Source organism: Tiliqua scincoides, chromosome 2 (assembly GCF_035046505.1).
Source record: "Tiliqua scincoides isolate rTilSci1 chromosome 2, rTilSci1.hap2, whole genome shotgun sequence".
Classification (NCBI taxonomy): domain Eukaryota; kingdom Metazoa; phylum Chordata; class Lepidosauria; order Squamata; family Scincidae; genus Tiliqua; species Tiliqua scincoides.
This window is the reverse complement of record NC_089822.1, coordinates 189821552-189840500: the sequence shown is the minus strand read 5'-3', so window position 1 is coordinate 189840500 and position 18949 is coordinate 189821552. Positions and strand designations below refer to the sequence as shown.

At 41.8% G+C, this 18949-nt stretch overlaps 1 protein-coding gene across 1 annotated transcript in view; it reads right to left on the bottom strand.

Annotated features, from left to right (window-relative positions):
* SPOCK1 (SPARC (osteonectin), cwcv and kazal like domains proteoglycan 1) overlaps nt 1-18949 on the bottom strand; it is a 541227-nt gene that overhangs the window by 80779 nt on the left and 441499 nt on the right. Inside the window, exon 6 of the mRNA XM_066615980.1 lies at nt 10970-11084. Coding sequence (XP_066472077.1) covers nt 10970-11084 — 115 coding nt within the window. The remainder of the gene's footprint in view (nt 1-10969; nt 11085-18949) is intronic.

The window sequence follows — 18949 nt, the reverse complement described above, 5'->3', positions numbered from 1 at the left end:
GGCCATATATTGGTTTGGACTTTGAAGGTCCAGAGCCCTGTTTTCTCCATATTCTCCAAAGGATTTAAAGGAAGGAGGGTGTACATGACCTCACTGTGATGGCTGCAGTAGTGACCAGCTTTGATCTTAAGAAACAAATTGAAGAATGGTTAAATTTGGAGTGCAAACTGATTTATGTGAAATAGAAATCTACCCGTTGATACCAAGAATGTCCTCTTTTAGCGTACTGAGACAATAATGTACTTTAGCTCTCTCGCTGGAGCACATGTGCAAAAACTACATAAGACTCATGTACCTCAGAGACAGGATAAAGCGAATGTAGGCTAAAGCAGTTGGCCTCAGAAGAATGAGAAAGCCAATGAGTATAATGACGAGGCCTGCAGGGACATGTTACAAGTCCTCTCACGTTCAGTTTGAGAAGCTATGCACTGTTTAAAGAACAAGCAGCTGTTAAAGACTCAAAAGCAAGCTAGCCCAGTTTATTATGATCAGTTGGCAAATACATCATCCACCAAACTAGACCTCCTGTGTGTATGTATCAACTTTACTGTCCAGTTAATATATCTGACGAATGCAGCTTTGCATGCATATCACTGCTGTATATTTTGCCTCTCATTATACAGGTCTCCCCAACATTATATTTTTGAAACATATGGACCTTTCTTTGTGAGACAATTCCTCACACATGCTTGCTGATCTAGAACACCTAACAGCCCAATCCTATGCATGTCTACTCAGAAGTAAGTCCCATTAGAGTCAATGGGGCTTACTCCCAGGAAAGAGCGGATAGGATTGGGCTGTTAGTGTCTGAATGCTAAAATAATAGGTGGAAAGGAAACATTTTTAACACTTAAAAATATGAAGGAACTAATACAGATATAATTGATAATAGCAGAGACCCCCGCTCAAAGGCAGTCAGTTCTAATCTACAATATTTACATGTCAGCTCCAACACTGCCATTATGCCCCATTTAGAATTTAAGCTCCATGGGCAAAACTGCTTTCATTGGGAATGTGTTTACAGACAACTTCACAGCCCCATGTCACGTCCATAACTTGGAGGAATAAGGTCATATTCGAAATATGGATAATATACTATTTTAGATCAATTTATTGCTATGGCTGAAATACTGCTCGTGCCAGCTCCTCTCTCAAATGTGAATAGTGGTGTGCATCTGCCGCAAATTCCAACTTATTTTTAAGATAGAGCCAGATTATAGACCAGATTATAGACAAGATTGCAATTTAAATTTAATCAAAATGTTAATGTTTCACTTGGAGGTAACCTTTCACCTTTCAGTAAGGTCAAAAAGCCTCTGGCATAATCCCTTAGTCCTCACCCACTACCAGAAGTACCCCTAAGTACTTTTGAATATATGCATATAAGCATTTGAATATATGCATCCGTCTGCCTTATGCTTATGCTTCCCTCTGCCTCCCTTCCTCTCTTGTCTCCTCCATTATTGATGGTAGAGTGTACGCTCCTTAACATTATCCATTACTCTTATGACAGAGGTTACCAAATGCCATAAAACAGGGTGCTGAGTACACCAAATGTCATTTTAAAAGACAGTATTTTCCAAGGTATACTCCTTTGGGGTTGCCAGCTGACCCTTTCAGGGTCATCTTTTAATTTACAGTACTGACTCTTATTGTATGATATAATAACTCCGTGGCGCTAAATGAACTGTCACCTATTTCAGAGCTCAAGAAAGTTTTTTTGCTTTTAAAAGTTTGTTTCCTTCCCCTTCAGTAACAGGTAGCAATCACATTTTCTTCGATTCTGAGAATTGGCACTAATTGAATTGACGCACTTATTGGAATCATAGATGGGGTGGCAGAGAGAGCAGTTATTTTTACTGACTGGGCTTCAGTTTCAGACTCTCTTGTATAGTGAGAGAGACTGGAATTACAGATTGATTTTATGTCCTGAGACTTATCATGAGAATTTATTTATTTAAAATATTTTCACCCCATCTTTCTATCCCCAAAGCAATGAACAAGTTGGTTAGAATGTTTGGCTGGTATCTTGTTGCAACTTCCTTGTAAGACATCATCTGTCCCAAAGGCCTGGAACCCAGGGATGAATGTGCATGACTCATTGTCAGTATAATCTCACAGTCAAAGAAGAATCTAAGACTGGCAGAGCCAGTACAGATGTCAAGTGAACTTGGACCACACTCATGGATGGTTTGCTAGTGGTACTGAGATCAGCATTGTGGGCAGTGGTTGCCATTTTGAATCAAGTTTTAAAGTCTTTTCCCAGAGAAACTTTCTTAAACCTTAAAGCCCTATTGCAACATGACTTTTCCCAGAAAATCTAGGTCCCTTCTAATATGTAATTCATACCATTACAACCACAGCAAATGCTTTAAAACAACATTATAGAAACCTCCAGCTCTACGTTATGACACAGATGCTCTGATCTGGAGGTTTCTTCCATGTTATAAACATGAAAAGGGCAAGGGCCCTTCACTTTATGTAAAATTCCTTGTACATTGATAAACATACAGTATATAAAAAGATGAGATTCAATGAGACTGTGAAGCTCCTGTGCGTGCAAAACCTTCTCCCCTCACAGTAATGTCAAAGCAAACATCCTTACTGTACACGTAGAGCTGCCCTGACAGTGACAATGGATGGGGAAATCTGAACTCTTTACAAGATATTTGTTTACATTCCTGCTTTGGTCTTTGACTGATAGGTCACAGCTATTAAGAGGTCTTGCGCTGATGCAAGGTCATCTGCACATGTAATGCACTGAATTTCTTTTGAAGGGGGGGGGGGAGAACACAAGATAAAAGGAGAATGAGAAAGACCAAGATTGGTAAAATTATGGCCACAGTGAACTGGTCCCACTAACTTAGCAGCCTTGTCTAGCTTCAGAAAGTCACCTTTCAGTGATCCATCTCAGGGAGGGGGGGTTGGCAAACAGGAACAAGGTTCACCCGTGGTGAGAGGAAAGAGAATGCGGCCACCATTGCCTACGCAATGGGGATGCTTTCCTTTCTGCTTCCACTTGTTTCAGGCTTACAGCACAGGACAGCAAGATAAGGAAAAGTACCCATGTTGCCTAGGCAACCAGACAACCTTTCTGCTTTTCTTGCATTGTGCTGCAGCCTTGTAGCACCATGCTGGAAGAAGAGGAATATCTCTATGTTACCTACACAACTGCATGACATTGCCCCTCTTCCCATGTTGTATTACAGCACAAATTAGATGGAGTTGCTCCCTTCCCAATCAGCAGGATAATATTTTCTGTCAGTGTCTATCATAAGTAGCCATTTCTGACTGGCTGCAAAGCAGCATGACATCATCTGACTTACTGTGTGATCATCACGACTACTAATAGCTACAGAAGAAAAAAAGGGTACAGAGAAAGGTCTGGGGTGGGGGCATTTCATGTGCCGTATGCTCCCATGTCATGCTACATTTTTTCATCATTGATACTTTGGCTTAGCTTCAGGTTAGGTCCACACACACACACAGGTCAAGTCAGAAAAACATAAAATTAAATTAAAAACAAAAGAGGGTCCCATGCTGCACTGCTGTTAAAGGTCCCTTCTACATCTGCAAAGGTTGAAGGCAACTAATACAGCAAATAAGGAGATATTGGATTGGCCCTTAACAGTTAGTGTCCCATCTGAAAAACCAGAACACAGAGTTTGCTCAGCCACCATTGCTATGCAGTGTTGTTATGCAGTTCTCTGAGGCACAAAGTGCTGTGGATTTGTGAGTTGCCTGGTGGGGGGACAGGACACACAGGTATGTGATTGATCCTGCCTTAGCACATCGGGTTAGTCTAGATGCTCTACAACTCTGTTTGCAGTTTCTTGCTTCAGACTGCAGTATCAATCTGCTGAAATATTCCCTGCAGTTAGTTTGATTTTTTTCTAAAGAAAGTATGGGACAGACACTGTCTGAAAAGGCAGTAAACTTCAGCACTGATTACAAAAGAGCCTTTATCATTAGATAGCTTCGTTGGAAATTATCACTGCAACAGAATATAAGGCCTTGTGCTATTGTGAATAATGAAGCACAGCCAATGTTTTGATAAACTTCAAAGTATAGATGCCACAAGCAGAGAGTCAGAGCAAGAGGCGCACATTCAGCATTTGCTTTCACTTCAAAAATATGCCATTAGCAATCCAATATCAATATGAGGGTTTTGGTTCTCGGGGGACTAAGCAAAATTCAATTCTTTAAAAAACAAAAACAAAATAACTCAAGAGAATCCAATTTGGTTGTCTCTTCAACTGCAGAATGGTAGAAAATACGAAAAATTTATCATTAAAGCAACAAATTCTTTAATTTTCCTTCTTAGCATCATGCCATTTAAACACAATAATGATAACTTGAATTCCTTTGTAATACTGGGTGCAACTGTAATAGAGAACCACATAATTAAATCAATTGTTAGCCTAGCTTTCCCATTTCTAGACTGGAGACATAATCCATCAAGCGCTTGGTTCAATGGGACTCACAACAACAAAAATCTCATGGAAGACATGCAGCAGCAAAACTTTGTGGACTGGTCCACGAGTCATTAAACAGTTGTTACTACATGCTCAGGAACAATTACAAATGGGTCTACATGTGTACTCAAACAACTACATTAAAGGCCCAATCCTATCCAGCATAGGAGCAGTGAAGCCAAATGACTCCTAATGTAGCCTGTGCTGGATTTGAGTAGGCTGGAGGTCTTGGAGTAAGGGGACATTACCCTGAGTAAAGCCAAATTCTGGCCAATGGGGCTAATCGGAGCTGTGCCAGCTATTTAGGTGGTGCAAACTCGAGAAGCCCCATGTCAGGCTTTCAAGCCAGGGGGCTGGATAGAATTTGGAGGAGGAGGCTTCCACAGGTCCCACTCGCCTCCCAAGCCAGTCTCACCCCGTTCTGGCCTCCCCTGCCCAGGAATGCCTCCCCCATGTCCTCCCAACACACTCCTTACATCCCTGTGACACTTGGTACTTACCTTGTCTCCAGTGGTGGACAGGGGATCCAACTGCTGCGTCAATGGGGCGGCAATGGCCTCTCCACTGGCACTGCTTACTCACTGGGTGGTACAAAGATTTCTTATGGCACATTTGCGACACCCGGTGCTGGGGCCGCAGCACTGGTGCTCAGGCAGCGTAGGATTGGGCTGTAAGGGACTTTTACTGTTGGTTGTGCTGCCAAGTAATCAGCTCACATGATTGGGCTGTAAATTGCTGTAGTTCATTTTTATTTCCATGGACACCTATCAAAGCTCTTTCACAGACCCCAAATGCTAATGTGAGCTGCTTCTCTATAGCGGGGTACCATGTAGTTGGTGAATTTTAAAATTGGTGAGTCTGAACTGTTGATAAATGTGCACATTCCTGTGCACTGCTTATAAAGCACCTGTATAATCGGTGCCACTTCAACTTCCTTGAGCATTCTTCCTGACCCTGTGCAAACTATTATCCTCCACTCCATGAAAAAGCATATAGACACCCTACATTCCTCCAAGGAAATCAGTAGCTACACTAGCATAATCTTGGTTTTTCAGACTGGAAGTACCTCTGAACATAGAAGGATAAGTACCTCATTCTCCACAGAATGATCAAACCAGGTGCCATCTTGCAACTTCAGGCATAATATTGACCAATATACAGACTAGTAATCCTGAACTTCTGCTTTGAATGACTAGAATAATCCACTCTTTTACCCAAGTATATTTCCAAAAAAAGGAGTTAAGTTGCAAGTTCCTACAGTCTGTACAAATACGGGACAGGCAAGATTACGTGCTTGGAAAAACAACAAAACAAAACAAAAGTGCAGGCACAGTGAAATAATATCTTCATTACATTGAAAATTCACAATGTAGCATGGGAGCCTTTGAGTTGCATAGAGCAGTTTCCTCAAGCCGGACATAATTAAAAAGAGAACAAAATAATTGTCTCTAGAAGTGGGCATAGCATTTAGCCCAACCATCTGCAATATGTTGAGTCTTAAAATAAGACTAGAATGCATCTCAAAGATTAATTAAGAACTTTTTCCTTTGTCATTTATTTAAAACATTTCCAGGTGGTTTTGTTGGAAGGGAAGCTTGTCACAGCATATGAACAATGAAAAAGTAAAATACACACTTGGGTGAAAGGTCTCAAATTACTGCTGAGCCTGAGAAGCAAATTATGAGCATGATCCTATTCATGTCTACACAAAAGTAAACCCTGTTAATTTTAACAGGGCTCCCTTCTTGGTAAGTGTGTTCTAAGAACCCCACATGAAAATACAACACACAAGCTTTATTGCGGCAATATGTTAACAAGAAGAGGGAAGGGGGAATCGCAATTAAGAAATGTAATATTTCTTTAGCCAGTCATACAGCTAGTCCTAAATCCTAACTTTTATATGCAGAGGAAGGAGAGAAGGGGAGGAAAAAGGAAATCTTTAAAAGGGAAAGGAACATGTAATGGCGCAAGTACAGAGGGGAAGAAGACGGGGAGCGAGGACATGGTTAAGAACGGTTCTCTGTAGCCTGAACCAAGAGCTACAGTCAAGGAGGGGGCTTCTGGGCAGGTTGTGAAATCACTTCACCCACTTGTGGTGGGGAAGCTAGTCTCTCCCACCAGATAAACCTGCCTGCCTGGCACTGCAGCAGTTGAAAAGGGAGCCACGTTGGGCCTTGAGATTGTTTAAGGAGATGGAGTGATGATTTGGGAAGTTTGTTTGGTTGATCTGAGGTTGATCTAAGGCTGAGGTTGATCTAAGGCCTCCCCCAGAACAGTTTGAAAACAGATTCACACACACCACAGCACTCACACAAAGCAAGAAAATGATAGCTGTACTAAGTCCAGTCTTATCCTCCGTCATGTCATAGCATGCAGCCATGCCAACAGAGTGTGCACTGCAAGCTATGGGTGGGGGTGGTGACCAGAAGGTCAATGAGAAGTAAGTGAAAACTTTTTTTTCTTACCTCTTAGTGGGCCACCTCATCAGCAATGGGTCCCCTCAGACCCACACCAACTATGCAGTTGATGTGGGTTCAGTGAGGGGTCCAAGGAAGATTTGAGGTTGAAAGATAATAATTTGTGGAATGTTGACAATGCCCATAGGCACTCCTTGCTCAAATACGATAGAAAGCCAGCAAATGGGAAGAACAAAGAGATCTCCCTGTGGGAGCATAAAAGAACTTCCCCTTCCCTCATGCTATTTCAGTGAGGGCTTGAAATGTTTGCTGTTTAGTCTTGCATATGGGTGATGTGTGTCTGTCTTCTGTGTCTCTATGGTAGTATTTGGCTAAAAATAGTTGCCCTCATTCAGTTGCTTGTTGCCCATATTATTTTATTCATTGTTCTACATATTATATATTTTTAGTCTTGAATTGTAAGCTGCCTTGAGCATTTGCTACGACATAGAAAAGTTGGGTTATAAATCTTTTAAATAAATGAATGAATAAATAAATGGACAGACTGGCATTAGGGAAAAAAAATTGGTTAGTGCAGTGACTGTTGACAGACTAAGGCTGCAATCCTAACCATACTTTCCTGAGAGTAAGCCCCACTGAACAAAACAGGACTTACTTCTGAGTAGACCTGGTTAGGATTGTGCTTTGAGGTTCCAATCCTATCCAATTTTCCAGTGCTGGTGCAGCTATGCCAATGAGGTGTGAAGTGCATCCTGTGGTGGAGAGGCAGTCACAGAGCCCTCCTCAAGGTCAGGGAACATTTGCTCCCTTGTCTCGGGGCTGCATTGTGGCTGCACCAGTGCTGGAAAGTTGGATTGGACTGGGCCCTGATGCAGTGACAGAGGGTTGACATGGCATTTTTTCTTTGTTGTCTGAGTGGACACAGCCCACAATGGTGGGCCGCATGATCCTGCAAAATGCATAAATTAAGCAGTCACGTGGGCTGGGTCAGAGGAAGGCAAGGAAGAAGCTCAGTAGGAACAGCCCTTGTGATAGTTTTTCTTTTGTGGCTGCTTAATTCATACTCATTTCCCAGTTGTAATGAATCCCATCACAGGCAGGCATAAGACACTGTGTGTATTTTATTCACCATTTAAAAAAAAAAAAATTCTTGTGCATACTGTAAAGCAGTCTGGATTAATTTAAATGTTTCTTTACATTTTTAATTTTGAACAATATTCAAATTCAGCTGAGTGAGCATGTAGGAAGTAATGCAAATTACAAGCCTTTAAATTAGAAGTTCAGAAATACACATATTTAACCCAGTAATACAAATGGATTAAGGAAGCTTATGCAGCAGTTCGGCAAGGCACATGTTCGTTTTACTCACAGCTCTTGCTTTTCAGTATTTTCCTCAACTGGTGTACCTGTTGGAGTGCACCCGTCTTTAATTCTAGTTAGCAAGATGGTCATGTCTCAATAGATTTTCCAACTCCGCCCCTTATATATGATAGAAATATGGCATCATCTGTCAGCAAAATCCAGGTACTCTCATTGAGAAAATAAATGAATCTCTGAGGGGTTTCCATTTTATATGAGCTCAGCATAAAAGGCTCAGAACAGTGCTAATTATGCAGTGATATTGCAGGACACTATGGCTGCAATCCTATGCACACTTTTCTGGAAGGAAGCCCCATTGAACATAATGGGAATTACTTCTGAGTAAACGTACACAGGCTTGTACTGTAAATCAATGGCCTTATAGGGTTATGTGCAGATAAACATGATAGAATCTCTTAATTGTAAGTAGAGCAGAATCAACAGTCTGACATTAAACAGGGGGCTAGGTACCAGAGGCAATGACAGACAAACTTACAGTCCTACTGGGCTGCTCGACTGACTGCCTTACAGCGGTTGTAAATATCACTCCAGCAAACACACAGATGTGCATGCTGCCAGAGTGCCAGTATGAAGGCCAGAAGCAGCAAAAGGGGCAAAGGATGGGCAGTTCCCATATGGACCCCCACCAGTAAATTCACTAGTGCAAGTCCAGATATACCCCTCTATACAGTAAGCACTGCAAAGGCATACCCCCAAGTAAGATAACAAATGTTCCCTTACCCAGAGGAGACTTCCGCTACTGCCTACCTTGCAGGATGCAGCAGTAGCCATTTTGGCATCGTTGCACAGGTGGGTGGGGAAGGAAAAGAATAGGATTGGGCTATTAGACAACCTGCCTGATCCAGCAATTCTAGTCAGAGGGGGTGGAATAGAGGCTTGTCCCAATGCCCAGCTTTTCTTGCCACAATTTTTCTTGGTAACTGAAAGAACAGTCAGCTGTGACTGTCAGTGGACACTCTTCTGTGAGAAGGATCCCTAGTAACTGCTGTCTGCTTTGGTTTCTGGAAGAAGAAAGTCTGAAGTCTTGAGATGGTCAAGATAAGCAGCACCCAGATTGTGGATCAGTACCTCATAGTCATTCATTTAAAAAATGACATATGAATACATTAGAAGGTAATGCCCACACTATTATTGTCTCAAACACCCAAGACATGGTGCTGAGAAAGTGGGCAAAAACATTGCACAATACGCTCTGCACAGCAGAATTAAGTAATCGGAGACTCAACCAAAACAAAAGCTTGCCCTGCTGAATGCAAACACATCCTGTCAAATTGGATTTATCAACATAAGAGTTATTAGAATTTATTCTGTTGTATGAATGAAATTGTGAGCTTAAAATGTCACTGGAGATTTATTAATATGATACTATTTCTGATAAGGGCATGTGAAAGGGCATAGAGGGATCAGATTAGAGGATTCAAAGTGTGTGTGTGTGTGTGTGTGTGTGTGTGTGTATGTCTTTGTAAGAGAGAGGTAAAAAATATAAATGGGGCAATCTACTGTTTTTATCAGTGACTGTTCTTTCAAAATTATTACATCCATATCAAATATTATTAAGCATATGCATTATATCAGACAACCACACCATCTAGAAGCTTTCTCAAAAATGGGTAGAATGTGGAAAGAGAAAATAGATTGTTCAGTTCCACAAGAAGAACATACCAATTAACTGCTGAGTTTTATAACCATAGTACAAATTAATGTTCTCACCCTTTGGACTAAAACCAAAAAAGAACTAGCAATGTGACTAAGAAGTGTTTTTTGAATATGATGTTCCCCTTCTTCTGAATGTACTCTGCTTCTGGGGTCCCCATTATAAGACAGGCTCTAAAGACCTGCGCACAGTGTTCCATGCATGCAACTGTGATTTCAAGGACACCTCTTCCCTCTGCAGCCCCTTCTAAAGCTTCTCCATATTGTGGGAGAGGCTGCCTCAAAATGTGCTCTCATTGGGACGATTTGCTCTGCTGCACTGGAATCTGGGATAGAGGGAAAGCAGCCACGGAATTGTGACAATATTTGCTCAGGAAGGTTTGGGATAGGAAGACACCATTTGTCTTCCCATTTTTTTTCCTTGGTGTTACCCAAATAGAATGGCTGACATGGCTGAAGCAAGCTACTGAGCTGAGAAAAACTGCAACTGCTTCACATGTCTATTGAAGGTATTCCTTCAGTGCCCCACAGTTTGTAAACACGGCAATAAAGAATTTGAGACTGTATCTAGAGCAGCAGTTTCCAAAATGTTTCACTGGGATTCTACCAGCAGAAAGCTGTAATTTATTTTCCCCAGGATCCAACTCTTGGCTCTTGCACTATGTACACATATCCTTGTCACCTACTTATACGGCCTGTCCTTCACATGAAGTTGCAATAACGTTTTAATCTGCGTGCAAGACTCTGGTGACTCATTCCAGATGTGAGAATCATCAATCTGGGAAGCACTTTATGATTCCAGAAGGCTTTGCTGGAGGACTTTTAACCTTCTTCACACACCCTGGCAAAAAGAGTACTTTTAAAATACCGCACATAATCCTATTGCCGTGACACAGATTGCCGTTCTATGGCCCTTTACTTGGGAGCAAGTCCCACTGAACTCAGTGAAACTCACTTTTGAGTAACTCATATACAGGATCAGGTGGTACGCCTGCTAAGACAACATTAGTTATTAGAAAGGCATTTGATATTTAACGAACTCACCAGTTTTCTCGACCTTGTGTTTTGGACTTTCTTGTCCTGGAAGGCACGGGCAAGGCCCTTCGCAGCGAGCGGCAATGTTTTTGCCGGACGTACAGGCATGAAACTCCAACTTGCACTGCAATTGCAACAAAACAATAAGGACCTTTCATTGGGATGAAATATGCAAATCATAGCAGGAAGGAGAAAGAAATGACAAATAGTTGCTCAAAATGGCACCTTTGGGGAGTGCAACTATTCCATTTGAATATTTCAGGCCACATGTGACTATTCTTCAAGAACAACTATCAGTTTGGCCAACTCATTGGTTCTTCACACAAGCTGATAGAGGCTGCAATCCTCTATCCACACTTACCTGGAAGTAAGCCCCATTGACTATAATGGGACTTACACCTGAGTAGCCATGCATATGATTAGGCTGTAGGACATTATGTCAAGCTACAGTTTAGAACCTAAATCAGGGTTTTCAGACTGGGGCGTCGTGACGCCCCAGCCTGTGGGCCCTGGTCTCTGCCCCCTTAAGGGGCGGGGCAGCCTGGAGGCAGGGAGGAGGCGGCAGCAGCAGCGCAATCCCCAGGATTGTGCTGCTCAGGGGGCTGCAGGGGCTTGGGTGCACTTACCCAAGCCTCCTGCAGCCCCCCTGGGGTGCGGAGAGCCTGGTGCAACCTTCTGCAGGGCTCCCCACAGCTGTGAAAGTGGAGTGATCATGCTCCAATTTTGCTTTAGCAGAGGCGGGGCGCGATCGCTCTGCTTTTACTTTCACAGCTGCAGATAGCCCTGCAGAAGGTTGCGCCAGGCTCCCTGCACCTCGGAGAGGCCTGCAGGAGGCTTGGGTAAGTGCACCCAAGCCCCTGCAGCACCCTGAGCCGCCGTTCCCCCGCCCCCAGAAGCACAGTGGCTCAAACTCTCCATGAGAGTTTGAAAACCACTGACCTAAACCATGGTTAGAGCTACTTGTCTGCTTTCATTTTCTCTTTGTTCAGCAATATTGTCCTCTAAGTAATCTCTGAAGGAGGACCAACAATCATTAGTATTGTTTGACAATTCAGATATCAAAGTAAGGGTCCAATCCTATTCAACTTTCTGGCACCAGTGCAGCTGCAATTCAACCCTTTCCCTTTCAACAAATGTTCCGTTTCCTTGAGGAGGACTCTGTGACCGCCTCCCCACCAAAGGATGCAGCACACACCCCATTGGCATGGCTGCACCAGCACTGGAAAATTGGGTAGGAATGGGCCCTAAACCAGTTTGCCAACCCATTTCAAATAGGAAGTGAGTTTAGCCAACACGCAAGGGAAGGGAGAAAAGGAAAGGGTTGAGGACATGTACAGGAATGTCAGCATGCTCACAATCCAACAAACTATGATTAGTTGAATTGTTCAACCAGGCCTTTGGATGCATCAAGGCCTGGGAACTTCAAATAATTAAAATGTTCCCAGTGCTGTTCCTTTACTGATAGTGGTGTTTGTTTTAAAATGCAGTTTAAAATCAAATTCACCTGAGTACAGGAGTCCAATTTGAGAGCTCTTTCCACATGTTCAAGATTTTGTATAGAAGTATTTGTGTCATGTTCTAAGTTCAGAGCATTTAAGAACCCCAAAAGAAATAGCACAAATCATATGTTGCTGAAGCCTCACACCTCAATACTAAACATGTTTACTCTCAAGTAAATTGATATACGTTAGGGTTACTTCCACGTAAGCCTACTAAGGTCTGCAATCTAAGAATCACAGCAGGATAAATTTGAAACATGACCCCATTAGGAAATAATGCAAAGCACGACATATTCTGCAGAATGACATCTTTTTTTCTGTTCTGCCACACAAAAAAGGCCAAGTGAATGGATGTTGTTACAAGATAAATGCCTCCTACTTTGAAAATGCCATAAATAGCTTGGTTCTGCTTGTGTGTATTTTTGCTAAGAAGGCTCAGCCTTCCTGGGTTTTAACCTAGCAGCAGGACACCATTATCCTCTGACAACATTCTGTCCCAATGACATTATCTCCTGGGCTGTTTCTGAACTTCAGAGGACCCTGATGATGGCATACTCTTGAGGATATTCTGCCCTTCAGATTTTGAAAATGCATGGATACTGCCTGCTATCTGCTTGTGGCTTTGTTCAGAAGACACCTTCTGATACTTTATTTCATTGAGGTCCTGGCAAGTGTTATTACACCAGAACCAGTCTCATTATACCAGAACGACAACCTGGCTATGCCTTGCAAGGTACTAATACAATTCAAATATATATTGCAAATACAATTGTATATAAATACAGCCAATTTACATTTCATTCAGTTACTTCTCATTCTCAAATGGATAACCGCTTTCTGATTTTATCCTCTACGGTTGCAAATTCTTATCATTTGCGAAGTCACATAACACCTACTAATTAAATGCCTGTCAGCTTTTTCACATGGCTAGTTACATCAGGCTAGTAACTCATCACTGAACCTCATCATTGTTCATTTCACCCTAAGGTTGCCAACTCTCTAGGATTGACCAGGAGTCTCCAGGAATCCAGACAGCTACTGAAACCAATTCTGCAAATTTTCACAAGGTCTTCTTGGCTTAATGACATTAACAGCATGATTTTGGGCATGTCTACTCAGAAGAAAGCCCTAAAGAGTTCAGTAAGACTTACTCCCAGGTAAGTGTGTACAGGATTGTAGCCTAAGACATGTTGGGGAGGGAACCTTCAGGAATAGCTTTATCCAAAGTCTCTATTGACCAACATGACTAATTCTGGAGGAAGGAGGTTTTCAAATACGTACATTGCAACAGTGGGTCCCAAAGTCCTACTCAGACTTTGAGAATTCTCTAAGTCTTTGCATGGGGGGGGGGGGGCAGCAACATGACTTTTATGATCATGCTGTTGCTGGGCAGGGAGGGTTTTTTTCACTCATATGGGGGTCACTATGGTTCTCCAGAGGTCTGGGAAGCCTACGACTCCCTCTGCAGCCTCCCCAAAGGGTCAAAATGTTTTTAAAAAAAGCTTTCTGTTTTGGGACTTTATATGCAGTATACGACTTTATATACAGTACTCTTGTTTAGAGAAGCTATTCTATTCAAAGGTCATTTTTCAGGTAGTTTCAAGAACTTCTGCCTTTCTGGGAGACATGGAAGAACTGATGTTCTTTCAAGCAGGACAAGAGTGGTACAAAGGCTGGCTAGGTCAGCCACAGGCCAAGGGCAAACCCAGGATCCTCAAGTACAAGTGAGGCAAGGCCATAAAAGCAAGCCATTATGTTGAAACTAATCATTTATGTTTACTTATGTTAATAATGTTAATGCAATGCTATGGGTGAATTAGTTAAGTTTATATGTTTAAGAAATAAGGAAAATGTTATGTTCATATGTTCAGTATGCCCACAAACAAATTTGCAAAAATCCATTTTGCTCTGAGGTTTTTCTGAAACTGCAAAAACCGGCAAGCTGTAAATCAGTCTCAAGCAAGCTGTCCAGAACAAGATAAGGTACAAGCTTCAAAGCACTGTTTGTGAAAGAAGCTGGAATTTCCAGCTGTCAAGTTTAATTGGTAATATGATAAATGAAACTAAACTGAACAGATTGGTTTCATTTTAAATCAGAAATACATTCCCAAGCTTGAATGTTAGAACAACTGAACAGAGAATCAAAAGGGGATTTTTGCATTCAGGCTTCATTAAACCAGAGAAGAAGAAGGCTTCTGGATTCTTAGAACATAAATCAGACAGGCTTTCCTTTTTGAACCAAATACAGTTTGATAAACACTGGGAAGGGCTCTTGAGACCAGAGTTTCATGTCAAAGGATCACAAAGCTAGCATGTAAGCCAAATAATGCTTCAATATTTTAATAGGTATTGCTTAGAAGTGTAAATTAATGTTAGTACCATCAGAAGTAAATTTTAGCTGTTAAAATAGTTTGATTAAAGCATAAAAACACAGAATAAGTGGAAGCCATTAAATTAAAAGCCACAAAAGTGATTAAGAATGCAACCTTGAAAGGGCAGATACCTGGCTAAAGTTAATTAGGAGTTTGACAAGGAGACTCTAGAGAAGTTACAGCTTACAGATAAGACCCTTATCTAGGCAAGGGCATTCCTAACTCTGTATGTCCTGCCTGTCACTTTTAATGAGAACCAGAGAATTACAACTCAAAGAGAGATTAAACTACAACCAGATTTACAACATACAGGGAGTAGTCAGGATACACTTGCACCATTAATTAGGAAAACATATCTCTTCGCAACATAAATCAGAGTATGAGGCTAAGAAAACACCCAATTAGGCACATTTTAATGAGAAAGTCTTAGTAATGCAACTTCTTATCATCTTGTTTGACAAATGGAGGCAGCTGGACAGGAACAAGATAGTAAAGTTGTCTCTGAGAAAGCCCCTAATTAGCAAAACATTCCTGAGAACCTCTGTCAAAGCCTCTAAGCTGACAGAGAAAGCTGGATTTAATTAAAATAAAGAGAAAAGTCTCTTAAAATATTTATTTACAATAAGAAATTAGTTTGTCTTGTATTATAATTATGCCACTATGCATCACCATAGCACAGTCACATAAAGGGAATTAAAGGAATGACATTAGCTCTGTCAGAAATAAGTACAAAACATACCAAAGCCAATAAATGAGTAAAGAGTGCCATCTAGTGGTTGTTTTCCATAATGTCTCAATGTAAATTTTGAATCTGTAACTTGAAGCTAGCCAATCAAATGTTTGTAAATTTATCTGTAACCAATCCTGAGAAAGCCTCCATCTCTGATGTCATAACCCCAGCCAATGACAGTGTGAGATTCTCAAACAAAGAAGCCAAAATGTTATATAAACAAGAGGTTCACACTGGAACATTGCTTTTTCTCTGAGGGCTCTGGGAGTTCCCACACAGCTCTCATTGCTCTCCATTTTGGACAAGAGTCCCTGAGAAGCCTGTTGCTGGCAACGAAATAAAGCTTGCAGACAATCACCACTCTTGCCTACTGAGTTTGCTTTTGAACTTTGCTGCAGACCTTGCAACACAAGCGGTACTGATAGCGGCCAATGCACCATTGGGGTACGGCGGGGTATGTCAGGAATGGATGGCCAGTGCAGGGCTGTGCTCCAAGGTCCCAGCAAACTGGCACCATCACTGAAGCATGAGAACATTTCCATCTAAACAGTTTTTGATTAAAGCCCTGCATTGTATTCAGCTGCAACATACTCAGTGGTTTTCAGACTGCGGCCTTGCGATGCCCCAGCGTGAGGGCCCTGGCCTCTTTCCCCTTAAGGGGTGGGGGCAGCCAGGAGGCAAGGAAGAGGCAGCGGCACAATCCCCAGGATTGTGCTGCTCAGGGGTCTGCAGGGGCTGGACTGCACTCACCACAGCCTCCTGTAGACTCCCGGGGGTGAGGGGAGCCCTGTGCGACCTTCTGCAGGCCTCCCCAAGTCAGGGAAAGTGAAAGTGGAGCAATCGCGCCCCACTCCGCTAAACCGGAAGGACTGCAGGGACTGGCATGCACTCACCAGTGCAGGGTGCAGGGAGCCCTGTGCGAGGGCCTACAGGGCTCCCCAGGTCAGGGAAAGAGAAAGTGGAGCGATCGCGCCCCACTTCCACTTTCCTGGGGATCGCGTTGCTGCCTTCCCCCTGCCCCTGCTGCCACCCCCTCCCCCGTTAAAGACTCCCTGAGAGTTTGAAAACCGCAGCTGTAGTTAGTCTCTGCGATCGCACACTGAAATTCTAAATGTGACAAATGTGAGCTACTTGCCTAAAGTTTTGTAACACTGTTACATTTATTCCTCCTATGGCACAGCTCATTGGGAAAAGGCAATACTTGCGCTCCTCATGCATTTAGCTACATTTGTTTATAGTGATCCCCAAAGACCACCTAAATGTTCCTAAACCATTTTATTGCAAATGGAATTCAGCTCTGTTATCTATTGTATTTGCTGGAAAATGTACTTTGATACCTAATAAAATATGTGAAAGGGAAAAGACGGCAGAACCAACCTGCGAACACTCCAGCACTGGTTTATGCAGCTGAGTGAGCTTGGCAAGTTATTGGAGAGTGTATTTTGGCTAAAGTGGGCCCCTGGGAATTCTCCACCTTCCTTTTGAGATGATTTAATTTTCATTTTCAAAAATCCTACAGCAGTCTGTTTTGCATAAATATTCATCTTTTAAGAGGAATATAATGTTATAAACTAGCTGGATTTCCAGCTATTCTATATTTCTTTTGTTTGCAGGCCCCCAGCCTGCTGCCGTCACCCTCCGGAAGTAAGTAGCGGCTTCCTTTGAATATGAAAGATACTCAGTATTTCCCTTTCTTGATAATGGTCTCTGGCTTGTTACTATCAAAAATTTTCATTTTATATTTTTTCATTGACTGCAGTTCTTTTGCTAAGGTTTGCCCTTCCTTGCTGCACAGTGGTTTAAGGACTGCTTAGCATGAATAATCAAAGCTGTTAAAGTTGGAAGATTCTTTAGAAACCATCATGCAGGATACCAATTTGAGATTATTAGGTTTCCCACTCGCCACCTAAATGACACAGCAAGGGGAAAAAAAAGTTAGACCAAAAATGTGCCAGCACATGCTGTGCTTATTTCACATCCAACAGCTTCTTTAAATCCCACCAAGAATTTAAAAAAATAAAAAAAACCAACACAGAGAGCTTGTTTTATGGAAGTTATGTTCCTGCTTTCTTTCTACAATCCTTTCTTTGCTTTTATATATTTAAATATCTAAACAACAACACTCATTATTTCAAACTTTATCTCTGTTCATCTGTGAAAGGAAGAAGCTGTGATATTCTGAAACTACAAGATAGAGAAGTTTGTGAGTTTTTTTCACAACCAAGTGTTCCTTCTTTTATTGGTAATGTTTTTCTTCTTCTTGTCTCTCTTAGCAGATAATTAGATCAATTGGAATTCAAACATCCCTTGAGAAGGAGATTTTGTTTACATGTATCTGAGCATTGTCTGCTAGGGTTCTATCGATGTTTCCATTATAAAACTCTGCGACTGATGTTGGTAGTTTAAATGGGGGTGGGTTTGGTGAGGCTGTTAACAGAACATAGTTTAGGAAGCCAAGTGGCTTTTCTTTTAACAAGTTTCAGAGTGAAACACTGATCCTTGTACATTCACTAGAACAGATAACTTTTCTAAAATGCTGCACTGTTATTCCTATGTATTGTTTACTGTATGCAGTTGTAAAGACAATTTGGGGTGGGGGGGGGGAAATGGCTAAAACATGTATTTGACATGCACATCAGTTAACTACTAAACAACATTCGATTGCACAGAATCTTGGGGTGCCTTGAGCACATACCAATTTATTTCAGCATAAATATTTCTGAATATTTCAGATTCATCAATTTCATCTGATGAAAAGGACTGTAGCCCATGAAAGCTTTGTTGTCTTTGCAGCTAATGCTAAGACAACTACACTGCTGGAGGTTGCAATTGTTAAATTTACAGTTTTTAATATGACTGTTTTAATTTACAGTTTTTAATATGCACTTCATCTCAGTTTTTAAATGGATGGCTCAGGTCTTTTACTGATTACTGGAGGAAAATGCCATCACAGGTTACAAGCCATGATGCGAATGTACAGTCTGAGATTAGCTGGTCACTCATCATGATGACTGGGTAGGAATTTTTTCGGTCATTTGAATTGGCCGTGAATTGCAGTTTCTTTATCTACCCCAAGACTGGCAAGGGAGGGATGGTGTGTCCAGTAGGTTTCATGTTTTAAAAATTGGTTACTTGTGGCCCAAGTTAAACCCAAGTCTTGGTTTGATGTCTTCATTGGGGGTGCGAGGGTAAATAGAATGACAGATGCAGGGGAGTGGCAGCAAGACGCAAGTACCTTGTTGTCTTGTGTGCTTCCAGGGGAATCTGGTGGGCCACAGTGAGATACAGGAAGTTGGACTAGATGGGACTTCAGCCTGATTCAGTAAAGCTCTTCTTATGTTCTTACTGATATTTTGTTAATATTGTTTTACATATTTTAACTGTCATG